Genomic DNA, 22,970 nt, shown 5'->3' with positions numbered 1-22,970 from the left:
TTCTCCCACTAAGTTGAAAATCTTAGTATATTTTTATATGGTTCGACACATAGAGAACAAATTAAGGACGAAACGGCTGCTTTTGCCCTATGGGGTTCATCCAAGCTCCCTTACGTGCACACCTTTTTTTTTTTTCTAGTCAAAACGTTTAAGTCACTTAGCTCAAAGGATCAGATGGAAAAAAGAGGCAAAAGCAAGTGTGTGCGAGGGATAAACTTTGAAGTGGGCAAGTGGGATATGTGCTGGGTGGCGAAAGGGCCAAGGTCAGAAACCCCTCACCAAGCCGACATATCCCCGTTGGAAAGGGGTTACGTGGGAGTTTTGTATGGAATATCATTAACATTTCTTCCATTTGACATGGAGTACTATACTCTCCTCCGCAGCCCCTCCCCCTCCTTAAAACCATGGTGGCTTGATGTTTCCACCACCACCCTCCCACCATCACCATTTCCACCGTCACTTCCTTCGTCACCGCCTCTTGATCACGATTATTTTATGTTAACTTAAAATTATATAAAGAAAACAAAAACAAAACATTAAATGAAAGCGGCAGAAGACTCAAATAGAAGCAGATGATTTCTATTTTCATAACGGTGGGTGATAAAGTAAAGTAACATGTACTTCACAATTATCTTATGTTGCCCGAAGTTGTCTTAAACTTGTATGGACATTACTTGACAAAAATCTTTCTTGATTTTGTTTTCCTAGTAATGTAAAGATTCCAATCATCACATTTATTACACCCAAAGATTATTCATAGATTGGTTTTCTTTCACTAAAAATTGTAAATAAATTTAGATTTTATGCATGTCAATGAATTGCATGGATGGATTCCTTTTTTTTTCTTTTTTTTTTTAAAAGGTAAATGGAAAAGAGAATCCAAGACTGGGAAAATGAAAAGGTTGAATTGTAAGATAATGAAAGGGTGGGCCGCAACCAAGCCGTCCGCAAGTGGGGTTCTTAGAAGGGCTTCATTGTGCGCGTGTTTTCCTTTAAAAGCGTGCCGCATCGTGGCGGGTCCATCTCGGCTCGGCTCGACTCCAGCCGTTTTCCTCCCGCTTTTTCGACTACGTTGATCTAATTATTTTTTTAATAAAATCATAAAAAATACCTTTTAAATAGGAATAAATACGTTAACTATTGAATGCAAAGTATTTTCATAATTTTACTATTGTAAAAAATAAAAAAGAGAGATCTCGATAAGTATAATGTGGAATTTATCTTATAAATTAAAATTATGTGTACTTATCTTATGTTTTTGAGTTTGATACACGCGGATATCAGTGAAACAGCAACCCATTTACGTTCTTAGTATAGCATTTTGACTATTTTCTTTAAATGGGAATAATTAATAGCTTAGCTCAAGATATTTTGAGAAAGTGCTTAAAAGCGTGAGTAAAGTCTAAAGTGTAAACCTTGTATTTTTCAAAAAAGAAAAAGCAAGGGAAAATCATAATGGGCCTCCATTTTTCATTGGTTGGTTGGGTTAGGCGGCCCACGATAAAAGAAATAAAATCGTCCATCGCATCTTTCATCGGCGGAACTGCCTACTGCGCTACCACCACACGCCACTGACAAAGCGTGATCCAAACCCACCTCCATTAACACTCGGTTGTGCTGCCAACCCCTCACGCCATTGTTCGGCACGCGTTGGTGAGATCGAGTGGGAAATGGGATTCTTTTCCATTGATTAGAGGGGTAGGGGAGGGGGACAGGGAGGGGAGTTTGATGAAGCCTCGATCAATTAAAATTCAATACGGAAAATGAATCCAGCATTAGAAAACAAAAAACAGAAAAGGAATTCAATTGGGAAAATTGAGTCACCCCGGAATTATTGAACTGAGATTTGGATTTGGATCTGAGCTGCTCAGCTTAGTCAGCAGCAAGCTGCAGCTGCAGCTGCAGCAGAAGCAGCGGCAGTAGCAGTAGCAGTAGCAGTCGCAGTATTTCTTAAATGGCACATAAATGTATATTGTAATGTAACAAAACTTAAGAGCCTCGGAAACAAGCTCTGGGTCTGGGGGTAGAAATAAATTGTCCTGGCCAGCGAGCGGCTGTTGCATAAATACAAGTAAAAAGTAATTGATTAATGGTGGATAAGATTATCTTCAGGAGGAGTGGAAGTAAAGCATTGTTTCTTTTTTTTTTTTTTTACCAAAGGAGGGGTCTATAAAAAGCAAGGTCTTGGGTTAAGGTTGAGTCTCTCTTTCTGATCAGAACAACGTCTAAGTCGCTTAGATCTCTAATTCTCTCTACTACCCACCAAAAGAAACAGAAGACCCGGGAATCGAATCAGAAGTGGAATACACAGGGAATTTGGGGTTTAGTCACTCTCACTCTTTCCTTTCAAACTCTCAAAAAGAAAGAGAGAGAAAACAAATACTGCTAGAGTAACACTGTTGATGCAGCAATAGTGTTACTATATAAAAACTAAAGCAGTGCTATATAAATATATAGAGTAAGCTGAAAAGGAGAGAAAATGGTCCTTTGTTCAACAACTGCGAAGACCATTGAATCCAGAGGGTGAGGTTTGAGGGACGGAGGAGTGAGAGAGAGAGAGAGAGAGAGTTTGTTTTTCGTCTTCTTTTCCTGCTTTTAAGGTCTCGCCGTCTTTGGGTGCGGCACTGCTTTTTCTTCAGCAGAGAAAATTGGTGGCGCATTAAAGTAAGGAGCTTTTACTGTGGCTAAAGTTGCAGTTCTTCTCTTGACAGAGGAAGGGAGGCAAAGAGATTCGGAGCTGGAGATTTGAGTCAATTATTTTCGTGTGGTGGGCATTTAAAGCTCCTTCTCTGCCAATTCTTGGAATGGAGAATTCTTATACTCTTTAACACAGCATAATCCAACTCTCTGCCCCTGCTGCTAGCTAGCTCTAATTACCAGTCTGTTTTTGGTTTTCCATTCTTGAGAAGGAAGGGAAAAGAAGAAAATATAAAGTTGATAGATCAACTCAAGCAAAGGACAGTCTTTAAATCGCACTCATTTTGGGGTCATTGACAGATCTCTCTGCTTGATTTCCTTCAATCTTTTGCACGAAAGAGACAACTCAGAAACAAGGTTTGTTGAAAGTGGTACTGGGGGGGTTTGGGGTGGTTTCTTTCTCTTTGGTTTGGTTCGTGAAAAACATGTTAACACTCTTTCCTTTTTGTTCACAACTCACTTGACTTTTTCCTTTAGGTTTTTCCCTTTCCCCTCTCCTTTTGGTATTTCTATGGAATGGAAGTTTTAGTTTATCTTTTTCTACGTTTTGGAAGAAATTGAGGGTGTTTGGATCTGGGGTATTATTGACTTTCGTTTTCTTGGGGGCTGCTCTCGTTTGATTATAGTTTTTGTCTCATTAACTGTCTTTTATATGTTTCAGATCTACAAGGATTTAGACGTTGCCTTTGGAGATAAACGAAGACAATGTTGCCTCAGAAGCAAGCAGAAGAAGCAATAGTCTCCAACTTCAGCGAGACGGAGCATGAAACCAGAGAAGAAGAGAAAGAAGATGAACAACACTCAATGTTCAGCGTCAAGAACTTCCTCTGGCATGGTGGCTCAGCCTGGGATGCCTGGTTCAGCTGCGCGTCCAATCAAGTATTCCCATTACCCAATTATCCTCAACTATCAGTTCGTTTCATCATTTGTTCTCCTCTTAAAACCTGACATTCTTCTTCTTCTTCTTCTTCTTCTGTTCTCCTTGCAGGTGGCGCAAGTGCTGTTGACACTGCCCTATTCCTTCTCTCAATTGGGTATGCTATCAGGAATTCTGTTTCAGGTATTCTATGGACTGATTGGAAGTTGGACTGCATATCTCATCAGTGTGCTCTATATAGAGTATAGAAGCAGGAAGGAGAAGGAGAACGTCAGCTTCAAGAACCATGTCATCCAGGTTTGTCATCAAGAAACCTGAAAACCACCCACCACCACCGATACCTAATCTTCCTTAGCAGTAACCAACCCTAGAAAAAAAAAAAAAACCTCAAAAAGATTACTGTTGTCCAACAAATCCCTTTTTAGTGATCTCAACTATAATACTAAAAAGTTACTACTACACTGTTTCGGATTGCAGTGGTTTGAAGTGCTTGATGGTCTGCTGGGTCCATACTGGAAGGCAGTTGGACTGGCCTTCAACTGTACTTTCCTCTTATTCGGATCTGTTATACAACTTATAGCTTGTGCAAGGTTAGCATCGATTTTTCTTCTTGATTTAACATCAAAAATTTCAGCAGAATCTGAATCTGGGTTTCATCTCCTTTTTTAACCATTGTATTTACTTTGTATGCTGAACAGTAATATTTACTACATCAATGACAAATTGGACAAGAGGACATGGACCTATATTTTTGGAGCTTGCTGCGCAACCACAGTTTTCATACCCTCCTTTCACAACTACCGTATTTGGTCTTTTCTAGGCCTTGGGATGACCACCTATACGGCCTGGTACTTGGCCATAGCTGCCCTTATTCACGGCCAGGTAAAAAAAAGCCAGTTAAAACCAACAAATCAACGGCCATGATCTTCCTCCCATGCAACCTCCGGTTTGCTCTTCATTTTTACATATGATCTTTTTGCTGTTCAGGTTGACGGGGTGACTCACTCCGGTCCAACAAAGCTAGTGCTCTACTTCACCGGAGCCACGAACATTCTCTACACCTTTGGCGGACATGCTGTGACTGTGTAAGCCTTTTTTTTCTTTATAATATTGATTTCACCCTTCCCTTTCTTCTCTCTTTCTTTCTCTTGTTTCTACACGGCTTCTCTTTGCAGCTTTTGCCGCCCATCTTGGGGTTCGAGAACCCCAGACAAAATCATGCAAACTACTTTTGTTTGCTCGGAAACAAACACTACAATCTCTTCCCCCCCTCCCCTCCCCCCAAAAACCCCAGCCCTTCCCTCTCCTTTCTCCATTTCTCCAGGGAAACTGAACAGTGCAATGGTCGTATGTTCAACTGTTTGCGAATTGTTTTTCCCTGTTGCAGCTTGATTCTGACCTTAATCTAGTCTGGTCTCCTTTGTCTTTTACCTGTACCACAATCTCTCTGTCATAGACTCAACAGTCCCTAGTTTATTCACCTAAAAATAATACTAAAAAATTAAAAAGGAGCATCAGTTGTAATTCCCTTACCTGTTGCATGAGGGTATTTCGGCCATTTACCCTTATTTATCAAGGTAAAAACATATATTGATTGATGGGCTTTTTTCTTTTTCTTATATTTTCAGGGAAATCATGCATGCAATGTGGAAGCCTCAGAAATTCAAGTACATCTACTTGTTGGCCACAGTATACGTTTTTACTCTAACCCTTCCATCTGCTTCCGCCGTCTACTGGGCATTCGGGGACCAGCTTCTCAACCATTCCAATGCCTTCTCTCTCCTCCCCAAGACCCGCTTCCGTGACGCCGCCGTCATCTTAATGCTTATTCACCAGGTCCGGTTACTTCTATGGTTATAATATATTTTTAATCATTGCTTGTTAGGCACTTTGGGAGCAGTTTTACCTCCTAAAGTACAAGCAGTAGTATTTTAAATGTGCGAGTTTTTACTTGATTAGTAGTAAAAAGTAACGGGTGTGATGTGATGAAAATGTTTTGCAGTTTATCACATTTGGGTTCGCTTGTACTCCGCTGTACTTCGTGTGGGAGAAGGTGATAGGGATGCATGACACAAGAAGCATTTGCTTGAGGGCACTGGCAAGGCTGCCAGTGGTGATTCCAATCTGGTTCCTGGCCATCATCTTCCCATTCTTTGGGCCTATAAACTCTGCAGTTGGTGCTCTTTTGGTTAGCTTCACCGTCTACGTCATCCCAGCTTTAGCCCATATGCTCACCTACAGAAAAGCCTCTGCTAGACAGGTAAAAAAAAAACACAAAAACACAAATTTTACCACTTTTTTGCTTCACTTACACCGTTACCAATCCTCTGTTCTCTTTACACTCTAGGGCCACTATCTTGTTGCCCCACTAGCCCGTACCGCCCTTTTGATCCCTTCATGTATGGTTCAAGCTGTAGTTATCTTTAATTATTAGGGGTATGTTGGTCTTTGAAATTGAAGTGGACAGTCCTTGAAAGTTTGATGAGGATTCCCACATTCCAGTTCCACAGTAGCTGTGGCCACATTGTGTGGAGAGATAGGGGGGGTAGAGAGTCTGCAGCAAATGTACAAAAGCATTTAAGGCTTGGATTTGGAAACGTTACGAGAAGAATTGGGGATGGTTGGCATGTCTTTTTCATTTAGTTATATGCTACAGTTGCAGTGGTAGTACTCTGTCTTGGATGAGCTGGCTGACTTGACTCTTTTCCTTCCAGTTGGTCTCTAGCAGTTAGTCACATTTTTTGTCAACAAATTGCCAAACCCAATTGACTGATTTGGTCGCCCCCTCCCAACTTAATAATACAATTTGATTGGAAATTTGGGAAAGTTTAATTAATTTCTATTCCTTGTTTTCTACTGAGCAGAATGCTGCAGAAAAGCCTCCATTCTTCATGCCAAGCTGGACTGCAATGTATGTATTCAACGCCTTCATTGTGGTGTGGATTCTGGTGGTCGGGTTTGGGTTCGGTGGATGGGCTAGCATGACCAATTTCATCAGACAAATTGACACCTTCGGGTTGTTTGCCAAGTGCTATCAGTGCAAGCCTCCAACACCAGCACCAGGAGCAGCTGCACAGCACCACTGAGCTGACTCATGATCAACAATTCAACCTGAATCCAACTCCTCCCCCCTATATAAAAAGAAACACACCCACCAAAAAAAAAAGAATTCCCTGTTTTTCCTCCATATCTTGTATCATACATGGGGACATAGCAATATCTTCCCTACATGTGATGTGTGCTGGATTTTCCCTTTCTTTTTCCTATTTTTTCCTCCCCTTCCACCCTCAAATTAGTTGATAAAATAGTGTGTTGAATTGTGATGATTCCTTTGCTATCAAAGCATAGGCCTAATTAAATCTGATAATAGTATATCTTTTACCTGTCTCCGTCCTTTTCTTGGGATAATATAAACATTTCGTTCTTCTTTCTTATTTCTTTTGTATAGCTTTGCAATGCCAATTATTACCACTATCATGTTCCCAAAGTAAATCATAAACAATCAAGGGGCATGGGTCTGTTTCTCATTTTTAATTGAGACATGGCTTGATTTCAAAAGACTTGGCTTGATTCTGTGGAGGAGAGTGGGCCGTGGACTCCCCCCACCATTCACATGGCTTGCACGTTGGCTCATCTGTTTGTCACGTGCCACTCTTTACTCCTAAATATTCCCCTCCCTTAAATTTCACATGCCATCATACCTACATGTATATGATACATGTATCTTCTCTCATGTGGGGTTTCCATGCCTGATAATCAAAACCCCGATAAACGTAATCAAATCCCTTCGTTGGGCCTTCGATCTTATTTCTCTGGCACATGCCAGCCGATACATATGGGTGTCCTCTTGCTGTTTTCTTTAGATTCCAAGGACTAACTTGAACAAAAGACCAGAGAACGGGAAATAACCATGATTAGGCTTTTACAGGATTTCAGGTGGATCATTTAGTACAACACCAAGTCATAAATTTGGTTTGGTGTTGTTGGCTTTTTTCCATGATTAGGTAAAGAAAGAATTGACAAATTCTGTGGTTTGATCATATGGGAGAGAGAGTTGGTTCCAATAAATCTAGTTTGGTATTGACCAAATCTAGTAGCACATGCCTATACTTCCATTTAACTGTGTGTTGATGCTGTTATGTTTTTTGAGTTTGTTGATATTCCAGTCTCACAAAGTTGAAATTGATTTGAAAAAAAAAAAGGCTTAGGATTCTATCTTTATATACCCATCCTTACTTACTACTTATCTTTATGTTTTATATAAATAATTAAACAATGTGAAATCTATGACAATGTGAATGACTAATGTGCAAAATTTACGCTACCTTTATTATAATGTCATCGAGATCTTGTATCCTAATGATAGGAAAGAGGTCTTCAAATTCTTGACGAATTTGAAATTTTACATAAAAAGTGACGAAAGGAGAATTATAACGATATTTATATCATATATATTAAATCTTTGATCGAAAATCTAAAGTTCAAGGTCCATTGCATGTGAATTTGGTTCAACTTTACATTGAATTTGTCTAGCTATATGCTGGTTCATTGATTGGTTAATTTATCTGCTCAATTTAATTCATTAAGATGTAAGACTATAGTTTAAATCAGGAAAGGCAGTCTAGATATCTAACTTGTAAGCCTACAGAAATAGCTGAAGTTGGGTTAGGTACTTAGGTTACTCAAAAGCTGTCTGTCTTAACTTGTAAGCAAATTTTTGGCTTATGACCTCTAACATTTCATAGCTTAGGTTGACCATATTCAAAGCACTTCCATGGCAAATATAATAAAGCTTATTCGTTGTCCGAATTCCTGCTTTAGCCTCTTATAACGAGACTGCATGTAGCCTTTCTTAGCAAGGTACCTTGTTCATGGATTACAGTGCCATGATTCCTACAGTTACCGATAAAAGAAAGTAACATGTTAGATTTCGGAGCCATCATCTGCTTCAGCAAGAAACCTGTAAGATAAAAAAAAAAAGAGAGAATGAAATGCTGCTGATATAAGCATCCTGGAAAGGATTGGATTAGAGGGTACTTTAAAATTAAAGGAAGATTACAACAATAAGCAAGTACTTTGCTTAGATTGACATACTATTTACATGTGAAAGCTGCAGATTTCAGAAGAATTTAGTTAAGAGATCCAAATCTTGTCTCCAAATTACTTGGTATCTCAGCTTTGTCAGATTATCAGGAGAGGAAATGAAAAATGGAAATAACCCAAGACTTTGACTGTTATGGACCCTTCCTTGGCTTGGGAAATGGGTCATCTCTGTCATCGACCCTTCCTTTGCCTCTTCCTATGGGCCATTTAATTTTCCTTGCAGATAAAAGAGCTTGAGGGCTCAAATTTGCCCAGGGTTTGAGCTGGGCTTGGACAGACAGGGAAAAAATTGGGATTGGGCTAAAACTTGAAGCCATATCCTTCCCTTAAAAGCCACAAAGAAGAGGTTTGTGATTACCTTATCCTTCAGAAAGTCGACAGAAGAAACAGCCATGGCTTCACTGCTACTTGGAGCTGCTCCAGTTCCAGCTCAATCTGTCAATCTTTCTTCGTTGTCTCGTATTTCCTCTTCTCATTCCCATACCCTCGGAACTTCCTTGTCAGTTTCAACTTCCTCAGTTTCACTCTCCACTGCTTCTTCTCCCTCAATCCCCTACGGTAACTAAAAAAACAACTGCAATTTCTTGTCACTACTTTGTCCAGGGTATATTTTGAAGATTATAAAATTTTGATTTTTTTTGGCTTTCAGTGTACTGTGGCAGAGGGGATAAGAAAACAGAGAAAGGGAAGCGCTTTAATCACTCCTTTGGCAATGTAAGTGCTATTCCCCCATTTGTGGTGAAAGGTTGATTATGGAAATTTGTTTTGAACTTTGTTTTTGAATAAAATTGTATAGGCGAGGCCTAGGAACAAGAAGAAAGGGAGAGGGCCACCAAGAGTACCGATTCCTCCATCTCCCCCGAGGAAAGATAAGTTTGATGATGATGACAAGATCAAGATTGAAATTGATGAGTCTCTTTTTTCCAGCTAGTAGCTATACCCCATCATGGTTAATTTGTTCATTTCTCTGGTAATTCTCAAATTCCAAAACTAGGGTATGCTGTATTTGCAACTATCAACACACTCTTTTGTATGAATTCTTCTCTGCGTTTGAATTTTGGGTTCTTTTTGGTAGAATTAAGTTGATTCTTACATGCTTGTCTTGCACAGGGAAAAGTTGAGAACTTTCTATGACTGACTATGAAAATGAATCACGACTACAATAATTCTAGAACTAGAACAACTACTATTGGCTATTGAGAAAGAAAATTGCAGCAATGGTGTTTCCTTAAATGGGCGGTGTCTGTTGATTGTTCCTCTGTTGGCAAATCACACAGTAGGCTGAGATTAGTCTTTCAATCACGCTTCCTTCCTCGATCACAAAATCTCTGGTTCGGTGGTTCCATAGGTGTATTGCTTGTGTGCTTGATTTCAGTGTGACTAACATGTCTTCCACCCATTGCAATTCTGCTTCAGTCTGGGGCTTCTTAAAAAGTCTGTCTATATTCGTCCAACTCATTGGATAAAAGGTTTTGGGTGGCAAGATTCTAAGGCTATAACCCGGAGCATTTTCTACTCTTCCAATCACTCTGGAAACCAGGTAAGGCCCATTGTGCCCCCATTTACTTCCATCAAAGGTCATGGCAAATTCCTGTAAGAAGTCATGCAGAAGTGGATGCCCATCATTGAAAATCATAGCTGCCCCATTTATTCTGGTCCATTTCCGGATGATTGGATCTATGCTCTGTGCACCGATTGCATTCCTCAATCCCATGAAATCTTTAAGAATTATGAAATCTACATCCAAGTAAACTCCTCCGTACTTGTACAGTATTGCAAGCCTAATCAGGTTGGAAAGATTGTAAGATAATGAAATATTTCCAGGGTCCTTGCTCCCATTCTTCATCTCATCAAGCCAACCCTCGGCTGGGGTGTTCTTGACTAGAAAGTGCAAGTCTGGTGTAACTGCAAGAACTTTAAAACCACTATCAATTAGTGGTTTCAGAATCCTGTATCCTTGCCTGGAATCAAGAGATGGTGATAAGATCATCAAGCATCCCTTAGGACTAGCTTTGAACAGACTGTCTAAAGCTGAGAATTCCCTCCGTCCAAAGGACTGAGCTGGTGAAAGCCAAATCATGAAGTACCGAATTGGACAGTCTCTGTCGAAGAAACCCAGAACTTGGTCATGGAATTGTGAACTCAAGTTGTTTGATTTGAATAACTCAAGTTCAGGAAGTTTCTTCTGGAACCAAGCTATTCTTTCTTCCCTGGTGACATTGGATGGAGGAATTAGAGGATCCACGTTTTCACTATCGACCCCTTCCACCTTTCCTTCCGTGGTAATTTGCAGTGGCTTGCTGCTAAAAATTGACCTGGATTGTCCCTCGCTTTTGGTGGTTAGTGCAGTAATGATTTCATTTGTTGTAATATGTTCAGGATACATCGATAGATTCGAAGTCAGGATGTTTTCATAGATGATGAAGAATACAGCAGCCAATGAGATGGTAAAGAACAATGATATGGTAGAGAAGATTGGTAATTTGACAATACGAAGAAATAGCTGGTAACTAGCCATGCGAAACAAATTTCTCACTGCCATCTTTTGAAACCGATTGCTCACTGCCACTACAGTTTAACAGAGAATACTCACCTGAAGGAGACAGTTTTGAGGGGTTATTTTAAAGGCATTCAGATCAAAGTAGTACATGAAAATAAAGATCTGACTGTAATTAAGCATACCCCCAGAATATCGATCCATGTGATCCTGATCATTTCTCGACAATAATGAGCTACAGCACCTGAAATGATACAGCAGAATCCAGACCATCGTAAACCTTAACCTGCCTAACTTTGGTCGATGGCTAGAGATTTAGACAGGAAGGTTAATGCTCCGTCCTGGAAAGGAGTTTCTCAATTGTTGTGGATTTGTGGACACACATAATGGCAATGGGGTTCTTTCTTGACTTTCAGGCTGCTGTTTTTATTAGAGCTTTTAAGGCTAATCATTCAAATAACAGTGATAGATTGTCGCACATTTTTATTCACATGCCACTGAGTTGCTAACAGAAATTCCATGATTTAACAAGGAGTTAATGTCGTTATGTTGACATGATCGTGCTTTTCACATTACAAATTAGAATACAATAGAATTTCCTTTCCTGGGATTATGAAGATAATCTGGCCAAGTACAAATACAATTCAAGAATCAATTCCGAGGCCTGACATTTTTGTGACATGTTACAGATACATGGGACAGCAGGATTACTTCTTCTACGTCTCATTTGGATGAATGAATCTTCACCATCCTTCCTCTATTTCGACCTCCAAAGTATGAGAAAAGGAATTAATGGAACAGAAAAGGACTTTCAGGAAATACTTAACTCATTTCCAATTTGCTTTTCTCTTCCATTTTTTTCACATATACCTTTCACGTTGTCTCCACTATAGTCTTCCATCAATAAAATTAAGGCGTGGGACATTCTGGCAAGGTAATCTGATAATCAGCATAGAGACTTCATCAAAGGCTATTGCGTCTGTCAACATTTTTATTAGGCATTAAAACTAAATAATTTAATTTTATTAAACTTAAAATGTAAAATTTGAATTCTCCTTCTTCAAATTCAACAAACAAAAAAAAGATTTTATTTTGTTACAAGTTTGATGTATGCCAGAAACAAAAATCTCCTGCCCCAACTTCTTGCCTTGATTTCGTGTCCCCTCTTTGGTCACCAATAAAATGTTGCCACGTTACATAATAGGGAAGTCAGAACAAGGACTTCCTTTCTTTACCTGATCTCGAACTTCTTCAGATTTCCAAAACCTTTACAGTGTCTCCTTTGACGTTTATACCTTACTTACAGCATCTACAGCTCTAATATCTGTGTAAATTGGCATCATGATGTCTGTACTTGACAGATTAGGCTAAAACATTATTCGAATGCACTACACCAAAGATTAAACTACAATTATTTGGTAGGACAAAAATTACCCAAGTTATAATTTCTACCTATGGTCTGCATGCTTCTTTGGAATAGGGAAAGTAGTCACCTGGTTATTAGTTATTGGTAACTCTATTTCATAGAGTTATCTCATCAGTTTCAGGTGCTAAAAGGATCACAGATTTTGAGTTTTTCTAGTATAAAATAGTTATTGTAGTTGATTTTCTTCGAATTTTACATAAGCATGTCAATTTAATTTAACTTCTATCAATTTAATCAATTAGGGATTAAAATGTTAATTTGAGTTGCTACTGATTTAGCACTTGTTTTGTAGGTGTATGAATGAAGAAAGAATGTGCAAAGGTGGATAGCTGCAGAAGTGGATTGCCTTTACTTCAGTCGTCTGAGCATAACGTGAGTCGCTGATGACCGATCATTGCGAGAGTTGGATCACCGTAAAGCTAAGGGAAAGGCCTTCAACGTTCGTGTTGATTATGTCGACTAGATTCTATCCAATCAAGCCTAAACTTCACAAGGAAAGTGGCTAAATGCAGCAAGATAGAGCATTGAAACAAGTGAAGGATTTTTTTGGGACGTGTATCATCCACATCAGCCTACCTTTCTCACACTAGTTTCATCTCTCTCTTCTTTACTGTAGAAATGAATTTTTTTTTGAACATATTGGGTTTTGTATTAAATATGTTGAACTAAAATTTTTAATTTAAGATTATGGTGAATTTTAATATGTAGCTCGATATTGTGTTGGTTGCTTATTTTCTATGAAAATACAGATGTTTACTCAAATTGGAGTTTATTGCCCATTTATTTGTTTGATCACCATTTAAATGTGTCTAAGTATTTAGATGACACTTGAGAGAGTTAGTATAAATTAGACCTTGATTTGGGTAATGTGTGTTCAATATACTTAGAAAGGAATTTTAATATTTTGATGTGCAATTAGAGTAGACATACATTTAATTGTCACACAGTCAATTTTTAGAACCTTTGCTTAAAGAACTTAATTTAGTTATCTCCTATAAACAAATAGTAATTCAATTAGGTTAGCAAGTGTGTAATATCTCAACAGAGAATTACACATACTTTAAGATTTTAGACTAACATCAACTTTCATTGAAATTAAGTAATTAAGCAAATACAATTTCAAGTGAAATGTTAAAGGGTACCATAATTGGAGATTATTAAACCATTACTTCCACCTCAATTGTTATTTGCTCTTCTTAGATTAGAGTTAGTTAATTAGATTACTTTTTAGTCATTGCTCAAAATTTGCTACTTGGATAAAATTAGCTTGTTTTAATTTTAGCAATTAGCAACAACAATTAAATCAGCTTTTCGAGGGATCAACAAACTTAACCTATCATTATATCACTTGTTACGATTGTGTACACTTGCACATAGTCTTTGCTTATATTTTACATTTAATTTAGAGCACATCTCATATCATACAAGCAAAATATATTTTACACAACAGTTATTTCATAAGCGTATTGAAAAATTCTATCTCTCGATGCTCATGGAAATGGCTTGGGGGCAGTGGAATAATTAGCAAGTTTCGTTGCCTTTGTCAGCTTGGTGCACATTTGGTGATTGTCAAAGACTGCCAGTTTAGTTTCTGGAGCTACTCCATAAGTTTTTTCCAGTGTTTGGGTTCTGAATTTGGATTTCCAGGCTCAGAGTGATGGACAGATTATTCTTACGTCAAGCAATATCAACATTTGTATTTGAGAAAGAAAATATTTAGAAGGAAAGAATGAATTTCATATGCATTTTACATCCGGTATATATCTGTTTCGTTTCCACATTGGAAACACCAAAAATGGTAGAATAAATAACACCTATGTGATGGAAAGAATTGCGTACTACCCTTGAATCATAACTTATTCAAGCAACAAAGTAAAGGAGATTGAATGAATTTCCTTGATTTGCTACTCCTGAAGGGGCGAATGGGGTCATTCATTAGAGGAGAAGTTTTCTTCAAGGATCGTATATGTTCTCGCAAATATTACAGTGTTCTGCAATCATTCTGGCCATGACACTTCCCTCCTCTATCTTCAATTCCCTGCTTCGCTTGTTCCAGAGGTGCACTACATAGCTATCATTGCTTATATCAGCCAGTGTATCATCTGCCCATTTCGAGTCCGCCTCCGTTTCTGGCTTCTTAAAGAGCTTGGCTATCTTAATCCAATCCACAGGATAGAAGGCCTTTGGGGGGAAAACTGTAATGTTATACTCAGGGTTTTCTCGTATTCTCTCCAAGACCCTGGAAACCAAGTATGGTCCATTGTGCCCCCACCTGTTCCCGTTGAAAGTTGTGGCATACTCCCTTAAGAATTCCACCAAAACAGGATGGTGGATGTCAAAGATCATGACTGCACCGTTTAACCTAGTCCATTTTTTGGTTTGTTGGTTGATACTTTGTGCACCAATGGCATTCCTCAACCCTGATAAATCTTTCAAAAAGATGAAGTCTGTGTCCAAGTAAACTCCTCCATACTTGTACAAAACTGCTAGCCTGATCAGATCAGAAAGATGATTGAATAAAGGGATAGAGCCAGGGTCCATATTCCCACTCTTCAAGTCATCAAGCCACGGTTCAGCTGGGGTGTTCTTGACTAGAAAGGGCAAGTCTGGTGTGACTGCAAGAACGTTAAACCCGCGATCAATAAGTGGTTTCAGGATCCTGTACCCTTTTGGGCTGTCCATGGAGCTTGACAAAATCAGCAAACATCCATCAGGGGTGGTGCTGAACAGACTATCCACGGCCAAGAACTCTCTAGGCCCAAAGGACTGCGCTGTTGACAGCCACACCATGAAAAACTGAGCTGAACATTTGTTGTTGAACAATTCCAAAACCCGACCATGGAATCGCTCACTCAACTCATTTGATTTGAGAATTTCAAGTTCCGGTAGTTTCCTCCTGAACCATTCCATTCTTTCATCTACCGAGGCTTTGAAAGGAGGAATAAGAGGATCTTCATTCTCAGTTTCTTCTTCAATCTTTCTTTCCTGGATGGTCGTAGCAGCTGCCACTGGCAGGCTATTCAAACTCGTGGCAGCTTGTCCTTCTCCTTCAACAACTGGAGTCGTCTGAGTCTGAGTAGATGGGAAAATCTCACCGGTCTTGATATTTGCATTATGAATGGAAAGATTAGACATCAAGCTGTCTGCATAGATAAAAAAAAGTATTGCAGCCAGCGAAATGGTGGACAACACAGGCGACTTCGCCATGCGGCTAATCAAGCGGTAAGTCAATGACTTCTTGGACATTCTTCTGAATGGCCCAAGCATTGAACGGACAGAGAATTTCTTTTGAGGAGACATGCTCAGACAACCAAACTGGCACATACAACATTACTATATAAAGAAATGGAATTGTCGTTTGTTGCTGTTTCTTTGCAAATTGGGTCAGGGTTTGAAACAACATAAACGTGGTTGTGGTTCATGTCTTGATGCAAATGAATTATATATTCTGTATATTTCCATCTCAAGGGGAATATTTTCTTCCCATACATCAGAAATGGATACACCCAGTTCGAATTTCCATATTGGGATAGGTGCAATTTAATGAGAAAGTGATTGAGACATGCCTGGTTTTAGATAGTTTATAACACCATGTTGTTTTATTATATTTTTGTATCCGTTTTTACCCATTAATGATAGAAAATTCATGATATTTTATGTTATTTTATGTTTCAAATCCTTTTTTATGATGGCAGTATGGTACTTCTTTTGCCATATATCATCGAAACATTAAGGTTATTCAGAGTTCAATGATCAATTTGACAGAATTTATATACTGATAATGAGCCAAGGCAAAATGAATTTCATGTTGTAACTTGCAAGTGAGCTTTTGGTGATTGTTGGAAAATCATACAATTTGGGTATTGAGGACATTATTTGTCAGATGCATATACCAATTAAAGAGAGTTGCTCTCAGTAATTGTTTGCACTTTAAATGCAATCCAAGTGATCATCAAAATCAATCAATTCTTTAATAAATTTCGTGCTTATGACTGATATGACCAACTAAAGCAAAAATCCTAAATTAAATCAAATTAGTAAGTACAATTTTAAGTATCCTTTTACTATACAATAATACAAACAGAGATAAAACTTTTCCTTCATTGCCATAACTTGCCATCCAGTACATCAGTTCAGTGGCGGAGGGAGGGGGCCTAGTAAGGGACTCGCCCCTCTTAAAATTTAATAATTCTTTTTTGTACTTTTTTTTTCAAATTTTATAGTTTTGCTCTCTATTTTTTAAAAAAAATTATAATTTTGTCTCTACAAATATTGAATTTCTAATTTTTATCCCTTAAAACATGATATTCTGACTATGGTAGTGCATCAGTTAGATATCACAATTTTGCTTAAAAATAATTCAAGGGAAAACTCTTAATCTAACCAATATTGGCATCTTGGTTAATAGTTTATATTAATGACTCTCAAATTAAATTTGAACTTATTTAATGAGAAATTTAGGGTAATTTTACCCATTTTTATTTTTATTTTTGTGAAAACAACTACTTGTGTATACTTATATTCTTTGTTTTGCAGCAATAGAATCTTTCGTTGTCTTAGATATTTTTAAAAAATTTAATTATGTAACAATTGAAAAAAGTCATTGCAAATACAAAAGAAGTGTGCTTCTGTCATCTCAAATTAATCTTCAGTAATGCATTTTAATCTTAAAAAGCTTGGTTGTTGTTCATAACAAACTTAAAATTTCTAAATTTTTTTAATATCTCTGCCAATGCGGCAGCCAGCAGGCCAATGTGGCTGAAAACTCTAGATGTTCAATGTTTTCAATTTTATTACTTTCCCGAGGAATTACAAGTATATCTCTGTCTAGAATGAAATATTTATATGATGAATTTTGTTTTTTTGGTTTCAATTTATATAATAAGCTGAATAATCTTTGTTTAGATTGTTTATAAAGTAAGCTTGAACCATTATCTAAAGAAAATCCGTATTGAAGTCAAGTTCAAGGCCTACCTGAAGATTTGGGTTATCTAATTAAATAATAACTCAAAACCCAGGATAATCTTCTGGCTTCTGGCATTGTCATCTAGCAGTTTAACTTGGGACAAATAGTAGCACCTAACATTTCCATGGCCGGCTTTAGGCATCCCTGTTTCTTTTCTTAGTTCTTCTTGTGTCCTCATTTTGCTTCTCCATAAAGAAAAAGAACATTTTTAGATTATGATATCATCAGAGATAACCAGAGAACAGGATGAAGAGAACCCTTGTTTCATCAATTCAGAAGTTGAGAAGGAAAGTATCAGACGGATTATTCAGTATCAGAAATCTTTGTATTGGTCTTCATCTTCATCATCTTCCCTGTCTTCCTCAGCTGCTTCCAGTTCCTCTGTTTCTTCTTGCAGAAGCAGCAGTTTGTTAGAATTGATGAGAAGTGGAAGCACGTCTCTGAAGAGATTATTTGAAATGGAACATACCAGTTTGTTAACCCATTTTGAAGATTACAGCGGCTCACCCATGACAAAGTCTGTACCCCTGTGGGGAAGCGATACAGATGGTGAAGTACAGGATCCATGGGAATCCATCAAGCAGACTGGACCCTTTCATAGTTTTGAGACTGGTACCCCAAGTGGTTTTGCTTCAGATGGTAGTTTTATGGAAAAAGACTTTAGCTTCAGGAATACGAGAACAAAAAATGGTAACCATAGATTGACCAGGAAAAAGTCATTTAGGAGGCTGCCAGGATTTGGTCTATGGAGATGTACAGGATTTAGGTTCAGGTTGAGATTGAGAAGACTTAGGATTATAATTTGTGGTAGAATGTTCTGATATTACTCAATAGCTTTTGCAATCAAAGTAAGCAATCATTTACCGATGAAATTACAATTGCATCAAGGAAAAATTCAGAACTCTTTCTTTTCTTTTTTCTTGTTCACTGTACCTGATTCATATTTAATTTACAGAATAAAAAAATGGAATCAGACAACCAAAGGAAGTCTAGGAAAGAAACAAAAATCACATCCCTGTAATTGGGGGGCTTTTCAAGCAACAGACTATACAAAATTTTGACACTTAAAACAGAAGGAACTTACAATTTGTTACCCTGCAGTTTTGCCAGAGGAGAGTCTATTTTGATTGGCTATCTTCAGGATGGAAATCTTACTTTTCAGAACTATATATGTGTTGACACAAGACACAGTTCTCTGATATTAATCTTCCCATCACACTTCCTTGTTCAACCATTAATTTGCTACTTTGCTTGTTCCAAAGGTGTACTCCATAAGTTTCCCTGGTTAGCTGTAGCAGCTTAGCTTCAACCCATCTTGAGTCAGCCCGGGTGTTGGGCATCTTAAAAAGGCTGCCTATTTTAATCCAATCAACAGGGTAAAAGGCCATTGGTGGCAAGATGGTAAAGTTATACCCAGGTCTTCCTTCTACTCTGTGAACTACCCTGGAAACCATGTAGGGCCCATTGTGGCCCCATTTGTTTCCGTCAAAGGTGGAAGCGAATTCCTCTATGAACTTGAATAGGAGTGGATGGTTCATGTCAAAGACCAGAACTGCATTGTTCAATCTTGTCCAGTTCTTGGACACGGCATGGATACTTTGTGCTCCGATTGTATTCTTCAGACCTTTGAAACTTTTCAGGACGATGAAATCCGTGTCCAGGTAAACCCCTCCATACTTATACAAAACTGCAAGTCTCATTAAATTAGATAGATTCTGAGCCAGTGGAATCTCACCAGGGTCCTTTTTCCCACTCTTGATAGCATCAAACCAAGCTTCAGCTGGTGTATTCTTGAGCAGAAATGGCATGTCTGGCGTAACAGCAAGCACTTTGAAGCCACGATCAAGCAGCGGTTTCAGGATCCGGTACCCATTTACGGAGTCCATGTTTCTTGATAGAATCATTAAGCAACCATGAGGATGGGCTTTGAAGACACTTTCCACAGATAACATTTCCCTTCTTCCAAAGGACCCTACTGTTGAAATCCATGTCATGAAGAATTGAACTTCACACTTTGGGTTGAAGAATTCCAGAACTCGACCGTGGAACTTCTTTGTCAATTCGTCTGACCAGAAAATCTCATATTCTGGCAGTTTTCTCCTGAGCCGCCCTGTTCCCTGTTCTTCTCTAACAACCGAGGAAGAAAGTAGAGAATCATGATGTTCACTATCAACATTAATGATCTTTCTCCGTGTAAAAACATCCAATTGTACAGCAGAAACGTCCGACTTGATTTTTCTTATAACTTTTCGAGCCTGTAAAACCTCAGAGTCTTCTTTTTCATCGAAGGCAGCCGATTGCAGCGATATGTTGGAAACGATACTGTCTGCAAACATGAAAAATATCAGAAGAGCAAATAGAATTACAGTGACAACCGGAGATTTGGCCCGGCTAACTAGCCGGCAACCAAAAACCTCATGAGATGCTACTCTTTTCAGTGTCATGATAGTAAGAATACAAGGATTGAAAAGGCTTGAAGCTATCTGAGATTCAGACTTTCAGAAGAAAATATAGGCCTCCCAATAAAAACCTTTCATGGCGGTCACACCAAATAGATTGTTTTAAGCATAGACAGAGAGACGTTCCAAGGCAGCGGCTTCAATTATATAATATATATAATATGGTTTGCCCTTTTTTTACCTTACTTGGTATTTGCATTTTTGTTAATTCTTGGTCTAGCCTGCCCTGATCAACCGTGTTTGAAGCGTTCTACAAGGCATGTTTCTTCAGTCACATTTTCTATTTGGTAACTTTGAAAAGCCGCCAGGGTGACTCCGGGGATAGACCTTGGAAAAAAAAAATATGTGATGGCGCTCGGATTTTCTTTCATTTTCTTCTTATCGGAGGCATCAATTTATCGAGAGGAACGTGTGTTATAGTCCTGGGGACCCCTTTTTACGTCTGCTTGTATGTAACACTAAAATCTTCAGGAATTGCGTGGAAATAGAAAACTCTTAACGTTGAAAAAGTCAAGTTCTTTATGTACTAAAGAGGGGCTGTGGCTAGAGCTTATAGACTTGAGGGAAGGGTTGTAATCAATTGAGAAGTTGGCCATGTTCCTAACCCTTGTTTCTTGGCTTAATGTTTCATGCGTCATTTTATTGCAAATGGCCACCTTCGTTTGGAAAAGTCGGATGAGGACAAAGGAATGGATGAGGTCATCGTTCATCGAATAAGATAACACAAACAGAACTCTTTTATCCGTTTCATGTAATGTTTTTTTCACAATTTAATGTAAATATTTAATAAATGTTTTACATTAAAATTTATACATAAATAACATAAGACTAAATACCTGAAGTAAAATTATGAAAAAAAAATCACATGAAATACCAAGCGAGATTAAAATATTTCTATTCAAATATCAAAAAATGTTTGTTTTATTCCATCAATATATATATATATAAACACCGCCAAACTTATATGACTGGGTTTGTCCTTGACTCCTTTCTTTACTCGGTTTGTATTGTTTTTGTTACCTAAAACATATAATTCTTTAATTTCAGTATCTTGGGGTTTCTGGATTTTATTACCACACAAAATCCTATCATTCCTCACCGACAGAACTAGTTAATTATCCCTAACGTAGAGACAAACACTGCCTTTTGTCACCTTTCCTCTCCCAATGGAGCCAGTTATTCTTCAAGTTAGTAAGATTTATTACTTGAATATAATCATGCCATATGAAAAGAGTTAAGTCTGTTTTGTGGGAAAGTATATATAACATGGGTTCTTGACTTTAGGATTGAATCAATACTACATAGAATAGATTATGAATTCTGGCACCATCCATGATGGAGTTCAAGTCGAAATATAATTATATCTTAATTTTTCTTACCTTTCTTTTTTTAATATTGTTTAAGTCATGGCCAAGTGTCAAGTTTATGTAAAATGACTTGTGGAGAATGATAAAAGTGAGTTACATGTGATGTAAGAGGCAAAAGAAAAAACAATCTATATTAGCATTATCTTACGGCAGCCCATGAGCAAAGCTAAGCAAATTTTCAACGTTTTAAGTCTTTATTTTTTTTTATATAATTTTGGAACAAGTAATCCCAAATGATGACGCAGGCTTCATTTGAGTTTAATTCCACCCTCTCTAATTAAATATTATTTATTAGTATATAATTAATTTTTTTTGTCCCCAATCTATTTTTGGTAGATGAGAAGTCACCACACAGAATTAAGTATTGTATATGTATTGATATCAGTATTGTTCACAAGAAAGAAATATCATAGAAATTATTAAAAAAACGAGAACCCCATCATTTATTTTACAACAACAAACTCATGGATCATGACGACAGAATAATCTAATTATTTATTAATAATGATCAAGTCATGTCTCGATTTTGAATTCTTAATCTCTAAACTTAATTACTCTCTTTCTCTTTAATTAATATTTGTCTTTCTTTAATTATTACTAAACAAATAAAAGGACTCCCATCTATTATTATATGAAAGTAGACTCAAGGATCATGACAGAGATAATAAATTAATCTCTAAACCTAATTAATCTTTGCGTCCCTAAATAATTAACATTTGTCTCTTTAATTTTTATGGAAAGTGAAAAAAAAAATCAATTATTATATAAAAACACTCATGGATCATGACGAGATAATAAACTAATTATCTATTAACAAAGAGGAAACCATGTCTCAATTTCAAGTTCTTTGTTAATTTCTAAACTTATTTACTCTTTCCATCTCCAATTAATGAATGACTCTCTTTATTTTTACAGAAATTAAAAGAAAAAACTCATCAATTATCATATGAAAACAAAACCATGTCTCGATTTCATATTCTGAATTAATCTCCAAACTTAATTACTCTTTCCCTCTCCAATTAATATTTATCTCTTTTTAATTTTTATGAAAAAAAAAAGAACCCCATCAATTAGTTTATCAGAACAAACTCATGGATCTTGGCAAGATAATAAACTAATCATCTATTAAAAACAATGAAACCATGTCTTGATTCGAGTTCTTAATCTCTAAATTCAATTACTCTTTTCATCCTTATCAATGTTAACTAGGCTATGACTTGTACGTTGTACACGGATTTTTTTTTTAAATATGTTTTTTTATAACTTACATGAAATTAAAGAAAGAAGTCCCTTTGAGATTTTCTTTTACTTATAAAATAGATTTGTAAAAGAAAATACTAATAAAAGTATTAGGTGTCTTTAAATAGGAAGGGAAATGCTAAAATGTCAATTCAGGTTCAAGTGTGGGCAGATAAGATGGAATCTTGAAACTGAAGCTTCAATTTATGCATGCATTCTTCGGCCTCCTGATTGGTGCTGAAGTACTGTTTTCCAACCTATCTATATCTGCATATTTAACCACGTTGAGCCCACACCGTACCATCAACCAAACTATCAGGTTTGAATTAATTTAAAGAG

At 37.4% G+C, this 22,970-nt stretch overlaps 5 protein-coding genes across 7 annotated transcripts; 2 read left to right on the top strand and 3 right to left on the bottom strand.

Moving 5' to 3' along the window:
• Window positions 1-2,193: 2,193 nt before the first annotated feature.
• On the top strand, window positions 2,194-7,008 carry LOC110420316 (auxin transporter-like protein 2). Its single transcript, XM_021433584.2, has 9 exons — window positions 2,194-3,054; window positions 3,359-3,576; window positions 3,686-3,871; window positions 4,052-4,164; window positions 4,273-4,456; window positions 4,562-4,659; window positions 5,203-5,410; window positions 5,577-5,834; window positions 6,439-7,008. The coding sequence occupies exons 2-9, from the start codon at window positions 3,403-3,405 to the stop codon at window positions 6,658-6,660; spliced, it is 1,443 nt and encodes a 480-aa protein (XP_021289259.1). The 5' UTR covers window positions 2,194-3,054; window positions 3,359-3,402; the 3' UTR covers window positions 6,661-7,008.
• Window positions 7,009-8,875: 1,867 nt separating this feature from the next.
• PSRP4 (plastid-specific ribosomal protein 4) lies at window positions 8,876-13,115 on the top strand. 2 transcript variants are annotated; one of them, XM_089784242.1, is made up of 4 exons: window positions 8,876-9,235; window positions 9,327-9,391; window positions 9,474-9,647; window positions 12,893-13,115. In XM_089784242.1, the coding sequence occupies exons 1-3, from the start codon at window positions 9,070-9,072 to the stop codon at window positions 9,606-9,608; spliced, it is 366 nt and encodes a 121-aa protein (XP_089640368.1). In that variant the 5' UTR covers window positions 8,876-9,069; the 3' UTR covers window positions 9,609-9,647; window positions 12,893-13,115. The 2 variants fall into 2 exon arrangements, with proteins under 2 accessions (XP_089640368.1, XP_021289198.1); XM_021433523.1 differs by lacking the exon at window positions 12,893-13,115 and having other exon boundaries at window positions 8,883-9,235; window positions 9,474-9,732.
• LOC110420270 (uncharacterized) lies at window positions 9,902-11,723 on the bottom strand. The gene is made up of 2 exons (XM_021433522.2): window positions 11,360-11,723; window positions 9,902-11,270 (listed from the first exon to the last, which is right to left on the bottom strand). Exon 2 carries the CDS (start codon window positions 11,217-11,219, stop codon window positions 9,906-9,908), a length of 1,314 nt encoding a protein of 437 aa, XP_021289197.1. The 5' UTR covers window positions 11,220-11,270; window positions 11,360-11,723; the 3' UTR covers window positions 9,902-9,905.
• A 1,178-nt stretch (window positions 13,116-14,293) lies between the features above and the next one.
• LOC110420365 (uncharacterized) lies at window positions 14,294-15,902 on the bottom strand. Its single transcript, XM_021433651.2, has one exon. The coding sequence runs from the start codon at window positions 15,898-15,900 to the stop codon at window positions 14,554-14,556; it is 1,347 nt and encodes a 448-aa protein (XP_021289326.1). The 5' UTR covers window positions 15,901-15,902; the 3' UTR covers window positions 14,294-14,553.
• A 2,531-nt stretch (window positions 15,903-18,433) lies between these two features.
• Window positions 18,434-20,467, bottom strand: LOC110420845 (uncharacterized). Of its 2 annotated transcripts, none has more exons than XR_016351455.1 (2): window positions 18,651-20,185; window positions 18,434-18,499 (listed from the first exon to the last, which is right to left on the bottom strand). XR_016351455.1 is itself a non-coding variant. In XM_021434231.2 (2 exons), exons 1-2 carry the CDS (start codon window positions 20,222-20,224, stop codon window positions 18,718-18,720), a joined length of 1,188 nt encoding a protein of 395 aa, XP_021289906.1. In that variant the 5' UTR covers window positions 20,225-20,467; the 3' UTR covers window positions 18,434-18,717. The 2 variants fall into 2 exon arrangements, 1 of the variants encoding a protein (XP_021289906.1); XM_021434231.2 differs by adding an exon at window positions 20,212-20,467 and having other exon boundaries at window positions 18,434-19,892.
• Between the last annotated feature and the right edge of the window lie 2,503 nt (window positions 20,468-22,970).

Source organism: Theobroma umbraticum, unplaced genomic scaffold, assembly GCF_002168275.2.
Source record: "Theobroma umbraticum cultivar Fairchild unplaced genomic scaffold, ASM216827v3 scaffold_86.0, whole genome shotgun sequence".
NCBI lineage: Eukaryota > Viridiplantae > Streptophyta > Magnoliopsida > Malvales > Malvaceae > Theobroma > Theobroma umbraticum.
The sequence above is the reverse complement of the archived record's forward strand: the minus strand, read 5'-3'. Positions and strand labels throughout refer to the sequence as shown.

What these genes read in the sequence shown, in the direction of transcription:
- LOC110420316 (XM_021433584.2), top strand. Translation starts at nt 3,403, where the DNA reads ATGTTGCCTCAGAAGCAAGCAGAAGAAGCAATAGTCTCCAACTTCAGC. An exon ending in CAACTTATAGCTTGTGCAAG is followed by an intron (nt 4,165 to 4,272) that starts GTTAGCATCGAT and finishes TATGCTGAACAG; the next exon opens with TAATATTTACTACATCAATG. An exon ending in TCTTAATGCTTATTCACCAG is followed by an intron (nt 5,411 to 5,576) that starts GTCCGGTTACTT and finishes AATGTTTTGCAG; the next exon opens with TTTATCACATTTGGGTTCGC.
- LOC110420270 (XM_021433522.2), bottom strand. Translation starts at nt 11,219, where the DNA reads ATGGCAGTGAGAAATTTGTTTCGCATGGCTAGTTACCAGCTATTTCTT.
- LOC110420365 (XM_021433651.2), bottom strand. Translation starts at nt 15,900, where the DNA reads ATGTCTCCTCAAAAGAAATTCTCTGTCCGTTCAATGCTTGGGCCATTC.
- PSRP4 (XM_089784242.1), top strand. Translation starts at nt 9,070, where the DNA reads ATGGCTTCACTGCTACTTGGAGCTGCTCCAGTTCCAGCTCAATCTGTC. An exon ending in TTCTCCCTCAATCCCCTACG is followed by an intron (nt 9,236 to 9,326) that starts GTAACTAAAAAA and finishes TTTGGCTTTCAG; the next exon opens with TGTACTGTGGCAGAGGGGAT. An exon ending in TTAATCACTCCTTTGGCAAT is followed by an intron (nt 9,392 to 9,473) that starts GTAAGTGCTATT and finishes AAAATTGTATAG; the next exon opens with GCGAGGCCTAGGAACAAGAA.